The sequence below is a fragment of the Galeopterus variegatus genome, unplaced genomic scaffold, assembly GCF_000696425.1.
Source record: "Galeopterus variegatus unplaced genomic scaffold, G_variegatus-3.0.2 Scaffold9425, whole genome shotgun sequence".
Lineage (NCBI taxonomy): Eukaryota > Metazoa > Chordata > Mammalia > Dermoptera > Cynocephalidae > Galeopterus > Galeopterus variegatus.
The window spans coordinates 52,551-67,172 of NW_007735536.1; the positions used below are offsets into that span (position 1 = coordinate 52,551).

General features: G+C 43.3%; 1 protein-coding gene across 1 annotated transcript; it reads right to left on the reverse strand.

Annotated features, from left to right (window-relative positions):
- Positions 1-1,197: 1,197 nt before the first annotated feature.
- LOC103609286 (vomeronasal type-2 receptor 26-like) lies at positions 1,198-13,911 on the reverse strand (the record flags this gene model as incomplete). The annotated part of the gene is made up of 5 exons (XM_008593634.1): positions 1,198-3,005; positions 4,468-4,591; positions 5,825-6,037; positions 7,624-8,439; positions 13,629-13,911. Coding segments are annotated over 5 exons (3,244 nt in total), but the record flags the coding sequence as incomplete, so codon positions are not given.
- Between the last annotated feature and the right edge of the window lie 711 nt (positions 13,912-14,622).

Below are 14,622 nucleotides of genomic sequence, written 5' to 3' on the forward strand. Positions count from 1 at the left end.
TGGTGATGATAACTGTGGTGATGATAACGATGATGGTAACCATAAGGATGGTGGTGATAGTATTGATGGTGGTGGTGATGATTATGGTGGTGATGACGAAACTGTGAGTTTGATAATAACGGTGGTGACAGTGGTGATGATAGTGACGATGATATTGGTGACTAATGATGGTGGTGATGATGGTGATGATGGTGGTGATGATGACGTTAATAGGGATGATAATGGTAGTGATGATAATGATGATGGTGATGGTGATGGTAATGATAATTAGTGATAATGGTAGCAAAAAGAGTAACCGACTGACAGTCAACGAGGGATGGATATATGACTGAAGCCATTCTAATGGCTTTTATATTTTTAAGGGCTTTTTGTCCATCATTATGAGTCTCATTGTGGCATTAATCAGCATGGCTTTCATTTCTTAAGAAGTTGAATGTGTTTCCGTGAGTTCTTTGACCACTCTAGATCCCCTTTCTGTTAGTTAACTTTTCAGACATTTTTGTATTTTTCTCTTGGTGATTCCTGTCATTTTTTTTTTCACAGTTCCTTTGTTTTATTGGGAAGGTTGAAGCAGAATCATGTGAAAATAATACTGCTTTATATCATGATGCATATGTTAACCTTTCAACTTTATTTTTTGTTTTATTTATCATTATACGATGTAGTTGATTTTCATGGCCCTTTATCAATTCCTCCCTTACCCCCTCCCCCTTTCCCACCCATCAATGTCATATCTGTTCTTTTAACAAGTTCAAGGAATTATTGTGATTGTTGTGTCTTTTTCTATTTATTTGTTTGTTTATTTATTTATTAGCTCCCACGTATAAGCGATAACATGCAGTATTTCCCTTTCTGTGCCTGGCTTACTTCACTTAACATTATTTTCTCTAAGTTCATCACCAGACTATTTTCCTTTTTCCACTGCCTCCAGCAATGGATGAAAGCTCCGATTTTTCCACATCCTCACCAACACCTCATCAACCTTTTTAAACTTTTTTAATTCTGAAAATTTTCAGCTATACATCCAAAGAAAGTAGTCAGTGACCATTCATATGTCCACCATCTTGACCAACAGTCGTTAGCATTTTGCTCTATGTGCTTTTCCCATCTCTTTATCTGTCTTTTAATTCTCTCTTAATCCTCAAAGAAACAATGAACCCAAATCATATGGCCCTGATGTCTTCAGCAAGACCTGGTTCATGAGGCTTGTGGCTGAGGTCTGGGGAGACGTCCTCTCTGACATTCCTTGCTCTGCCTTTCCAGCTGAGCCTGGTGTCCTCTCCTTAACCTGACCAGGGTGTTCTGCTCAGGCTTCAGCAGGATGATATAACACTTGGGGACAAAGATGCCACCCAGCAGCCCTGCAGTGGAGGCCAAGATAGAGAAGATCTCTACAGCCACGGTGGACTTGCCCCGTGCACTGTGGTACAGGGGCAGAAAGGCTGTCCAGACACTGCAGAATAGCAGCATGCTGAAGGTGACGAACTTGGTCTCATTGAAGGCATCAGGCAGACCCCTGGCCAGGAAGGCCACGGAGAAAGTGCCCACAGCCAGAATGCTCAGGTAGCCCAGCATGCAGTAGAAGGCAATGCCAGAGCCTTCCTGGCAATAGATGACAATGTGGTGGGACTTGGAGGACATGTCCCTGTCTGGGAATGGGGGGGAGATGCCCAGCCAGACCCCACAGAGAACAATCTGTATGAAGGAGGCAACAAGAACCACCAAGGTGGAGGCACCAGGTCGCAGGCACACCCGGACCCTGTCTCCTGGCCTGGTGACCCTGAAGGCCAGGACGACTGTGAGGGTCTTGGCCAGGATGGAGGAGATAGCCACAGTGAACACGACAGCAAAGGTAGTTTGGCGGAGAAGGCAGGTGGCAGCAGTGGGACGACTGAGGAAGAGCAAAGGACAAAGGGCACAGAGGGTCAATGAGGTGAGAAGGATGTAGCTGAGAGCTCTGTTGTTGGCCCTGACCACGGGTGTGTCCCGGTGCTTCAGAAACACCCCAAAGACCAGCAGCACCAGGCCAGCCAGTATGAGCGTTTGTGGCTGAGGTCTGGGGAGACGTCCTCTCGGATATTCCTTGCTCTGCCTTTCCAGCTGAGCCTGGTGTCCTCTCCTTAACCTGACCAGGGTGTTCTGCTCAGGCTTCAGCAGGATGATATAACACTTGGGGACAAAGATGCCACCCAGCAGCCCTGCAGTGGAGGCCAAGATAGAGAAGATCTCTACAGCCACGGTGGACTTGCCCCGTGCACTGTGGTACAGGGGCAGAAAGGCCGTCCAGACACTGCAGAATAGCAGCATGCTGAAGGTGATGAACTTGGTCTCATTGAAGGCATTAGGCAGACCCCTGGCCAGGAAGGCCACGGAGAAAGTGCCCACAGCCAGAATGCTCAGGTAGCCCAGCATGCAGTAGAAAGCAACGCCAGAGCCTTCCTGGCAATAGATGACAATGTGGTGGGGCTTGGAGGATATATCCCTGTCTGGGAATGGGGGGGAGATGCCCAGCCAGACCCCACAGAGAACAATCTGTATGAAGGAGGCAACAAGAACCACCAAGGTGGAGGCACCAGGTCGCAGGCACACCCAGACCCTGTCTCCTGGCCTGGTGACCCTGAAGGCCAGGACCACAGTGATGGTCTTGGCCAGGATGGAGGAGATAGCCATAGTGAACATGACAGCAAAGGTAGTTTGGCGGAGAAGGCAGGTGGCAGCAGTGGGACGACCAAGGAAGAGCAAAGGACAAAGGGCACAGAGGGTCAGTGAGGCAAGAAGGATGTAGCTGAGAGCTCTGTTGTTGGCCCTGACCACAGGTGTGTCCCGGTGCTTCAGAAACACCCCAAAGACCAGCAGCACCAGGCCAGCCAGTATGAGTGCCATGGAGGCTAGGGTGAGTCCCAGGGGCTCGTCAAAGGCCAAGAAGGTCTCCATCCTAGGCAGGCAGTGGTCTCTGGTGGGGCTTGAGTACTGCTCCTCAGGGCACAGAAGACATCTCTTCATGTCTGTGGGAGACACGCAGACCTCACATCTACAACTTAATAGTAACACCAGCTATGTGGAGAGAAGCTCCCTATGGGCCAAGGGCTCTTATGAGCATTACACACCTATTAACGTACTTGTGAATTATTCTTAGTTACCAGTGCTGGGGTAAGCCACGTGAAAGCCTGAGTCACAAAGAAATGCGCCCACAGCATAAAAATGTTTTTATGTAGTTTATGGTTAATAGTTTTCTACATAAGTAGCAGGAACTGTTCTCATTAGCAATTGTTATGGGCTGAGTTGTGTTCCCCTAGAATTTATATGTTGAAATCCTAAACCCCAGTACCTCAAAATGTGACCGTACTGTACTTGAAGATAGGTAAATTGGAGATGAAATAATTAAGGTTAAATAAGTTTATTAGGGTGGGCCCTAACCCGATATGACTGATGTCCTTATAAGAGGAGGAAATCAGGTCACAGATTAACACAGAGGAAAGACATGGGCAGACACAGCAAGAAGGTGGCCATCTGCAGCCCAAGGAGGGAGGCCTCAAAAAACCCCAAACCTGCCATCACCATAATCTTATACTTCTAGCCTCCAGAACTGTGAGAAAACAAATTTATACTGCTTAAGCCACCCAGTCTGTGCTATTTTGTTATGGCAGCCCTAGCAAACCAATACAACAGTTTTTACCAATTCTGCCATCCTTCCTTTGAAGATTATTTAAAATTACTGCTCTGAACCATAATGGGTGAGAAATGAAAAGACCCGACACCCAATGGCTGCTGAGGATGAGGTAGAGAGAGTAATGCCCCAGAAAGATTACCTGTGCCCCATCAGTGCTACACCCAATAGAAATTCAACCATCTGTCCCCAAAGGACACAGCAACACTACTCATAATAGCTCATGATCAGGAACTTCTCCCATCCAACATCCCTGTTGAATGGATAAAGAAGTCATGTCACTTCACACAGTGGGATCCTACCAAGCATGAGGATGAGAGAGCTACGAGTACACATGGTCACTGTAATGAATCCCACAAACACAACGTGGAGGAAAAAGAGAGGCGCGTGAGAACAGTCGTCGTGTAATTCCACTTACGGGAGGTTAAATTCAGCTAAAACCAATTGAGGCCAATGGTAGTTAGAATTGCAGTTCTCAGAAGGGGCAATGACTGGAAAGAACACAAGGGGCTTCTGGGGACAGGTTCTGCTCTGTCTCTTGATCAGGGTGCAAAGACATTAAGGGCTCCCTAGATGAGAATTTACTGAGCTGCAGAATTATGATTCATACATTTGTCTGTGGGATAGAGTTCAATAGAATGTTTACCTAAAAATAATTTTCAGAGTTGCTTCCTGGCCAGTATTGCCATGTCCAAAGTTCACAGAAGGTAGAGATTGTGCAACAACTCAATGGATTGAAAATTTGAGAGGACAGAGGTGCCTTAATGGCCCCTCAAAATTCAGACTCCAGAAGCTCTCACCTATTTGGTCTGCAAACTGTCCTTCCGGGCAGAAACTGCACTCAAAACAACAGTGGGGGAATCCTTGTTGGGGGATCTGGCTGAATCCTGGAGCACAACTCCTGCTGCAGACAGAGCTGGGGACCTGAGGACAGAGGAGCAGGAGTGTTATTAGTGGCCAGCCCAGGAACACAGGGCACAGGTCCTGTACTAAATCAGCCCAGAGAAGCAGTCAAGGCTTGACTCAGTTAAGACTCATCCCATGGACAAGACAAGGCTCCACTCAGGGGAAATATCATCTCAGTTACATCAAGGAAGCCAGACTGGAGAGGCACCCATGAATGTAGAAACAAGGTAAACCTTCAACAGCAGCTCCACCTGACTCTTCTGGCTGATGGTGGAAAAGCTTAGTAACACAATGTGAAATGGCACCTTTCCACTGTCTTTGAGAATCCTTCACCAAGTTATGTAGGTGCTAAGCCTACACACGCACGCACACACACATACATGCACACACAACCTTGCACTGTACATCCAGTTATCCTCTCATCTACACAGGTCCTACAAAGAGATGGTTCTGCATCCCTCATCCCACCTATCACATCCAGGCAAGAGTTATGGAAAGGGAGGATGGGGTGACAATGCCTTTGAGAGACGTGTGAAAAGGTAGGTTTCTTCTACCCTCAGAAGGGAGCAAAGGGCATTCCCCAGCTCAAGTCAATTGAAAGGGACATCAAAAGAATCCTCTGAACATTTAGCCTGTGTCTCTTGGGTTTGAGGGATCCAGAGATGGGAGTCTGACTCTCACGTGGAAAACCTTAAGACAACACTTACTGGAGGTGCCGCCAAGAATGAAGGAAGATGAGTTGCAGTGGAGGGAATTAAATAACCACTTAACGTTGTCCAGAGAGCCAGGGTTTTTCTGTGCACAAGAGTGGACATCTAGACACTCTTTTCCCAATACAGCAACTAACGTTAATAAATCAAATGAGAACACCTGCTTTGCTCACCTCCGGGATGCTCTATGGCAACATGTTTGGAGAAGTGTATTGCTATCTTCCCAGACACACTGTTCACCTCTTTGCTGAGTAGATCCCTCAATACAGACAAGACAAAAATACACTTGAGGAAACTCCTGATGCAGACTCTAATTCAACTTCTGTGCCTCTGATATTTTCATTTCTGATGGTGAATAAATGCCTTTCCTCCCAATTTAAGGATCTTACATAGCTAAACAGCATAGTTGAGTTACAATTGGCCCAATTTTAAACCACATCCACCTCATGCATCAAATAAGGACCCAGACCATCAGCCTCTGAGTTTCCCTCTGACTCTAATACACCAGGCCCTGGGTCATCCATACGCCCCGGCAACTCACCTGGAGATCCTCCTTCATCAAGTGGACTGTCATTCTATCCTTTGAAGAGGCTCCAGGATGAATTATTCCTATGTGGACAAAGTGGAATAGGCCTTCGGTGGTCTTCTGCCCATAAAGTATGTCAAATTCTGTAACTAAATCTCCATTGGCATCAAACATAATCTCTCTCCCATCAAGGGTCTTGAAATTCACATCCCTGAGGGAAAGAAGAAGCTTGGGGAAGAAAGGGGTGACATTATAGATCGGCTGGAGCCAGTCCCTGAGGGTGTTCAAAAGGCCTCAAGACATTGGCCACTTTGATGAGCAGCTCATGCTCCAGGCAAGGCTGACTTATCCATTAGGCACAGGAGGCACATGGCCAGTGATATTTTGGGGGTCTCATGAAAATGTTCTAATTTTAACTTATTTTTTTATTTAACTTTTTTTTTATTATAACATAGTTGAATGTACATATCTATGGGGTACAGAGTCGAACATCAGTATCCATGTGCACTATGTGATGCTGAAATCAGAATAATTATTATATTCAATAAGATACACTGTCATTGCTATGGGAGGCCCTTTCCCCATTCCTCTCTCCCCCCTCCCTTCCTGCTTCTAGTGACTTCAGTCATCCTTTTGAAAGTTCAATGTATTGTGAATGTCATATCTTTCTTTCTTTTATTTATATGTTTATTATTTTAGCTTCCACTGATGAGTGAGAACATATGGTATTTCTCTTTCTGTGCCTGGCTTATTTCATTTAATATGATTTTCTCTGAGTTCACCCATGTTGCAGCAAATGGCAGTATTTCATTCTTTTTTATGGCAGAGTAATATTCCATTGTGTATATATACCACATTTTCCTTATCCAGTCACCTGATCAGAAGAAAAAATTAATAAAGTAATAGTGAATATCAAATAATGAATCCATCCCTGATTACATTCACCTTTATGCCAAGGTTCTCATAAAATGGAATTTTTCATATTTTTTCAATGGGGAAAGAACCTACAAAAGTCACAAGGAAGCCCTGGCTCCAGAGACTCTGTTTGGCTGTGCACTGCCATCTTCAGCCTTCTCATTACACTTTGAATGGAGTCCAAACACTGGCAAGCCCTACACAGCCTGACACCTGCCCACCTAGACACCCAGTCCCTTAGCCAAGTCTCCCGCACTTCTCTGTTTCAGCTGTGTGGCCTTTCTCACTTATTTTCATAGTAGGATTTTTGCATGTGCTGAATGCCATCAACCTCTTCCCAGAGCTGGCTCCTACTCATCCCCACCTTCTAAAAAGTCAGCAAACATCACCGCCCATCCTGTTTACAACCATATATATATTTGGTCTTTAGAGTAGCACTTGGCACATAGTAGAAGTAGGGTTGCCAGTTATAATACAAAAATCTCAGGTAAATTTTGATTTCAAAGAAAATAATGACTCTTTTTACTATAATTATATTCCATGTAATATTTAGTATATATTTATACCAAGAATTCTTTGCTGTTTATCTGAAATTAAAATCTGCCCCACACGTATACTAAATGTTATTCATTGTTTACCAAAACAAAAATTTAAAACATAAACTAGAAAACCTATTCACTTATCTGAAATTCAAATTTAAGTAGGCACTGTGTTTGCTAAATCAAGCAACCGCGCATGGACATAACTCATCTGAGGTCACACTGATAGTGTGGACCCTGGACTACTAGTTCTCTGCTGATCTTCAGTGCTATCTCTGTTCTATGTCCAAAGCTTCGAGTGAACCAACCACTCTCTGCCCTTCCCTGAATTATCTAATGCACACATTTTTTTTTTCTCACCTGCCAGGGCTGCAAGTGCCAAGTGTCTGCACACTCCCCATCCCCATTCTCACAGGCCACTAGGTCCTGCAGGGCATGCGCGATGCTGTAGACTGCTGTGTATGCTGTGTCCACTTTACTCACTTCCTGGAAGGGATACACCTGGCCTCTCAGACTCTCATTCCCTGAGCAGAACTGAACCTTCCCTGACACTGTGCTGTTCCCTGCTGATTCCAGGTTCCTGTGTGGCCATGTGCATCCAAAGGTGCTCTCCCAGAACCTTTCTATAAATGGGTCTTCTGGGGTCCAGGTGGGGTGCAGGTGAGCAAGGAACTCGGGAAAGCCGGGGACCTGGATGCTGTGCTGCAGAAGGCTGAATGTGCTCTGTAGGACCTGGGAGATGCCTGGCATGGTCAGAGCAAGCGCTGTGTGCAAAGTGCTTTGACTGGCCCAGACCTTGCCAAAGACACCACGGCCCAGCAAACCCTGCAGAACGAGCTGGAAATTCGAGTTGCTCAGGAAAACCAGAACAACAGTAGCAGTGCAGCTCTCCATCTTCTGGACAATGGCATTGATCTTCTCCAAGGACTGTCTGAAGGGAATGTAGAGGTGGAACTCGATGCAGATGCCAGCCTGGGTTAACTCCTGGGTCACCAGAGAGCTGCCCTGCTGCCCAAAGTCATCATCCTGTGCCAGAATGTTCACCCAGGACCAGCGGAAGTGGATCACCAGCTGGGCAACTGCGTGGGAGAACATAACATCACTGGCCAGGGTCCGAAGGAAGGATGGAAATTGGGTCTTGTCACTGAGGCTGGCCAGAGTGGATGTGTAACTGACCTGTGTGAGAAGGGGTCAGGACAAGAGGAGAAGGGGTGAAAACCAGAAGCTCAGGCATGGTTAATCTTCAGATTTACAGGAGAAAAGGCAAGCATTGTGAGGACAGTGTGAGGGTGATCAACTTGTCCTGACTAAATTTCCCAGTTTTATTCCTAAAAGTCCTGCATCTTATGAACACCCTCAGTCCTGGGCAAATGGTCACCCTAGTTATAGCAGAGCCTCAGACACAAACAGTTCTTTACACAAAAACATTAGCAGCTGCTGTTAGATGGCCTAGCCTGAAGTGTCTTTAATGTTAATGTGGCACTTCATTAAGGTGCAGGTACTGACTGAGAAGGTGGGGCCCATGAATCTGCATTTCAACAATCTCACAGCTGATGATGACTCTCTGTCTGCACTTTTGAGTAGGGGGTCCTAACACACTATAGAACAATCTAGATAACACTTTTAAAAATAGTGAAGTATAAACCAGATTAATCGTCCTCCTCTTTCCTCATTCACAAGTTAGATAAATCTTTTCTTTTTTTTTTTTTTTTTTGGCAGTTGGCCGGTTTGGGGATCCAAACCCTTGACCTTGGTGTGATAACAAGTATAAACCAGATTAATCGTCCTCCTCTTTCCTCATTCACAAGTTAGATAAATCTTTTCTTTTTTTTTTTTGGCAGTTGGCCGGTTTGGGGATCCAAACCCTTGACCTTGGTGTGATAACATCGTGCTCTAACCAACTGAGCTAACTAGCCATCCCTAGATAAATCTGTCATGTGATTATTTCCTCATTGTTGGAGAGTCTGCATGATAGTTTTTGGAAATAATGCTCTGAGAGTTGTGGAGGTTCCACCGAGATGTCCAGGTGGGCTCACCTGCTCTGTGCTTCTCACTGGCTGGTTAAGCCCAGACATGTTTCTTTTGCAGCTTCTGGAACAAATCCCAAAAAGCAACTGAACTTTATCTTTGTTCCTCTCAGTGTTCCTTATTTTGGGGCCCCCCATACAGTGTTTCATGTTTCTGTGTCTTGGTCTGGCTGGGTTCTGATTCTAGTTCTGGTTTCACAGAGCTGATAGGTTATTCTTTATGGGTGGTGCTCATGTGGCCTGACCATTTTGTGATCTTTGTAGTGCATACAATGAATATGTGTGCTCTGTGGGTGAGAAACGACAGAAAACGACCTGTTTGGCCAATTTTTGCATGTTTGTTGATTTGTCAATAAAGAGACTACTCCCTGTGCCCCACAAGAAATAAGACCCACTCATGATGTTGCCAACAGGGTTTTGTGTCTATGTTTCCTTTTGATCCATGGCTGAGGTAGAATAAAGCTGCTCAGTCTCTGAGTGTCTCTAATGGATAAAAATCTTCAGTTCTTCATGTCTGAGTGAAGAACATTCTCCTGCTGCCAGAGAGAAGCAATGAAATAAGTTACATAAAGTTATATTGTCTTAATGTAAACATGCTCTGGTCAAATCAGTTTATACAGATAGATAAGGCTGACTCAGTCTCATGGAGGTAAGGCTGTCACACTTAGCAAATAAAATCAAGATATCCAGTTAAATTTGAATTTCAGGTAAACAACGAATCATATTTTACTATATGTATAGTCCATGCAATATTAGGGACAAACTTGCACTAAAAAATTATTTGTGGTTCATCTGAAAGCCACATTTAACTGTGGGTCCTGAGTTTTTCCTGGCAACCCTACCTATATGAAAAAAACAAGAGTTTCTTGGGTTCTTTTCAAGAAATAGAGTTTCTAATCCTTTAAATGTGTTTGACTTTAAAAGGAAAGAAAAAGAAAGCTTCCTACAAAAATCTCCAGCACAGAAGCATTTGATGAAGAATTCAAGTTGAGGTAATCAGAGTGAATTTTTAGACAAGTCAGCCTGTATTGACCATTTGGGTTTCAAAACACCTATAACAACAATATGGTTATTTACAGATATACTATGAAAATCATTCCTTAAAAAGATAAATAAATAATCAAAAATCATCCCTTTTTTAATCGGGTTAGAACTAAACTATTTGTGCAATCAAGCCCATTCCTGGAGTATCACACCTGAGAATAAATATGACAAGTCCACCAGAAAAAGCAATGGTTGGGCTTCCTTTGTGGCACAGATACCCACAAAGCCCTCCCCAAAAATGTCTCTTCAAACTGTTCTATGACTTACAAGAAGTCTCAGCTTCACAGTTAAAGAGAAAGCCCCCTACTGGCAGGCCAGGAAACTACAAATTTAAGGAGTTTAAGGAGAGAGGAATTCACCCAAATTTATAGATGAATTTGAATTGGAATCTTCATACAATGCTGGTAGGAACTATAATGGTGCAGCCACTTTAGAAAACACTGTGGCAGTTTCTCAAATAGTTAACACAGAGTAACATTTTGACCCAGCAATTTCATTCCTCCACCCAAGATAATTAAAAACATACACAAAAACCTATGCATGAATACTCATAGCAGCACTGTTCACAATGCCAATTTTTTTTTTTTTTTAAAAAGCAGCTGACACACACAGCCAGTACCTTGGGGCCCGCCCAGGGACCTGAGATATGGAGCCAGGGACTGGACCGCCCCCCCCTCCCACAACCAGGCACACCGCCAGCACCAAAGAACAAGCCAAAAGCATCACCTCCATGTAGGCGGCCCACAACATGTAACCATGGCTGCCACAAAAGCAGCTAGATGCCACAACCTCCACGCAGATGGTCTGCCAGCCACTGGAGTGCATTGACACAAGGAGAGTCATCAACGGAGACCAAAGAAAAGCCCGTTTTTCTTTGCACTCTTCACAAAGCCCATTTCAGAGTGACAGAAGAAGCATCTGCTCTGTGATAATATTGGGGGACCTGAACACACCTCTCAGCATTGGACAGATCATCTAGACAACAAATCAACAGAGTAACTGTTACTCTTTCAGAAAGAGAGAAGAAATCTAGGGTTATCAGAGGTGGGAGGGGGGAGAAAGAGGGGGATGGGAGAGATTGGACAAGGGGCATAAAGAATAAATGTGATTTGTAACAATATATATGCTAGTTAAATGTTTTGTAAGGAAATTTTATTTCACAATACTATGCCTCTTTTTAAGAACTGTTTTTACTCTGAAAAATTTAGCTATTGTTTGCCATTAAAATTTGAGTAATCCATGTGAGATAAAGGTCCTTGTGCTTTAATAGGCTAGTTCTTTAACAGTTTTTTTTTTTTTTCTTTTTAAGTTTCTGCTCTTAATTAAGCTTTTAGGCTTTTTATTTCCATGGAGACCAAAACTTAATGAAGTGTATCTCTAGCTTGTAGAAGAGCAAAATGACATCCAGAGGCAACTTTCTCAAGAATGGAATGCCAGAGTATTACAAGATGAGATTCTGACCAGGTACCTGTGCAAACAAAAGGAGCTAGAAATGGCTCAAAAGAAAATGAATTATGAGTATTTTCTTTGTGGTTTTCAAATATGTGTGTGTGTGTATTCATATATGTATGTATTTAAAATACCAATTACAAGTATCATGGAAAGTAGAGAGAATTTTTAAGTCATATATGTATGTATATATTCTGGGAGTGGAGGTGACATTTTTGGCCCATTGTATAAAGTAGTGTTCTTAATTCAACTCCCTTTGTCTGTCACAGTCAAGTAGTGACATTCAGAGTGTCTTCATCCAAAGGAGAGGCTTTTAATAGTTTCCACAGAAACTGATAATCATTCCAAACCTAAAAACTCTTGCTACTACCAAGAGATGTTCTAGTTCTTGGCAGCCATTTTACCCCCTTGATATAGTAATAGACAGTGGGTTTATTACTTCCACCCACAGGTAAGGAGGAAAAGTTTAGTCAGTGCAGAGACCATATTTTGGATGTCATTCTCCTCACTTTTGAGAAGAGTAATGGTTTGCTCCAAGCGGTGTCCTATTTCAGTACAAAGAGCTTTTGAAAACAATGATATGCCATAATATATACTAAGTGATAACTTACTGATAATTCTTTGGGTCCTAGTAAAGTAGTTCAGTGTATTTCCCCCTATTTCACATTTATTACTATTTTAAACATTATGAAGAGAAAACAAAAATTATTTCAATAGCAAATAATCTTCTGACTTTCTAAGAAGAGCTCTACAAATGTTACCTTATTTACCACTAGTGTTTTGAAATCTAAGGCTCTTATTGTATTTATTTATTTATTTACACTGCACAAGTAACTGTGGTTTGGCGAAGAGCACTGGAGGTAGAGTCAGACAACTGGGGGAAAGTCCTGCAGCTTGCTTACATAGTTAACCTCTCCTCAGAAATGTGATAACTAAATGAGTTCATTGGTGTATGTAGAAGTGCTTAGTACTATGCCTAGATTTATTGCTTATTAATGAATGCAATTCTCAAAAATAAATAAAAAGCAGCTGAAATGTTTGTCAGTAGATGAATGCACAAGCTAAATGTGATCTATGCATACAATGGTATATTAATCATAAACGAAAAGTAATGAAGCACTGATCCATGCTACAATGTGGATGAATCTCAAAAACATTATGCTTGGTGAAGGAAACCAGTCACAAAGACCACATAGCATAGGCTTCCATTTATACGAAATGTCCAGAAAAAGTAAACTCATAGAGACAGAACATAGATTAGTGAGTGCCAGAGGATGCATGTGTTGAGAAGTGACTGCTAATGGGTTTGGAGCTACCTTTGTGCAGTGATAAAAATGTCCCTAAATTGATTGTGGTGATGGTTGCACAACTTTGAACACACTAAATGTCACTTCATCATTCACTTTAAATGGGTGAATTGTATAGTAAGCAAATTATCTCTCAACTAACTTGTTAAAAATATGAGCTGAAAAGTAAAGGTGACCTTTGGGTATGACTACTATTGTAGGAATGACACTGCGGGCCTGAAATTTTGGAAACACCATCAGGGTGGAGGTTAAACTGGTGGGATGAGCTCTATTTTCTGGATTCAAATCCCAGCTCCACTACCTCCCAGCTGGGTGAGCTTGGATCTGTCACTGATTTTTCTCTAAACCTCATCTCCTCATGAATGCAGTAGGGATTATAGGACTCTCAAAACAAGGTTATAGTGAGGAGAATAGTGTCAGGCATGGAGAGCGTTAGCTGGGAATCTGGCCTCATAGCAGCAGCATCTCAATAGCATGTCCATTGTCATTCTTACCTTCATTATTGCTAGTGAAGGACAAAGACTTTGCCATGACTCACCTGGGGAAATTTGTAGAGCCCCAGAAGCCTGGCCATAGCAACAGACAAGACTGACCGAGTGTCTCCAACCAGCGCAACGCGGGGAATGCTGAGCTGACACGTGTAGTTCGGAATCGGCTCCTCTTGCCCCGTGAGAAAGCCCATCATCTCACGGAGGGCTCCGTGCACAGAGTCCCCAGAGCTCCAGATGGAGAAGCCCAGCGTGAGGTTGGGCAGCAGGCGGGCATCCCTGTTGATCTCCTCAATGGCAAATACAAAACTCTGGGCCACCAGGTAGTTCCACCTGGAAAGTCTGAGAGAAAGAGATGCCCACCTTTATCATTTGGTATTGGTGCAGATGGAGGAAGCATGGATGCAGTCTGTGACTCCTGTGAAAGTTGTCAGAATCAAAATGGAATCACTTGTGTTTAAAAGAAACAAAAAGAAACCCTGACAAAAAGAGCAGTGGAAGGGCATGAAGGGAACAGTTCTCAAGCACTTACACCTGATAACAAGAACTATAACATAGGACTCTCCAAAGCCACAACCTTCCATAGAAGCTTAGTAAAACCTTAGTAAAAAAAAATACTTCTGCAAAAATATCTACCTAGCAAATATCTGTTTCACCTCAATCTGGCATCATCCTTGTTATTGATCCAAAACAATTATGTAATTCTTCATCAATGAAACAATAGCAGAAAACTTCCCAGGTACAGGGAAAGTCACAGATCCCCAGATTCAGGAAGCCCAAAGATCACCAAACACATTCAACCCAAAAAGGTCCTCTCCAAGACATGTGATAATCAAACTGGCAAAACTCAAAGACACAGAGAGAATCTTAAAAGCTGCAAAAGAAAAGCAGCAAGTCACCTATAAGGGAGCCCCAATCAGAATAACATCAGACACCCTAAAAGCCAGAAAAGAATGGGATGATATATTCAAAACACTAAAGGACAAAAATTGCCAGCCAAGAATACTTTACTCAGCAAGGCTATCCTTCCAAAATGAAGGACAA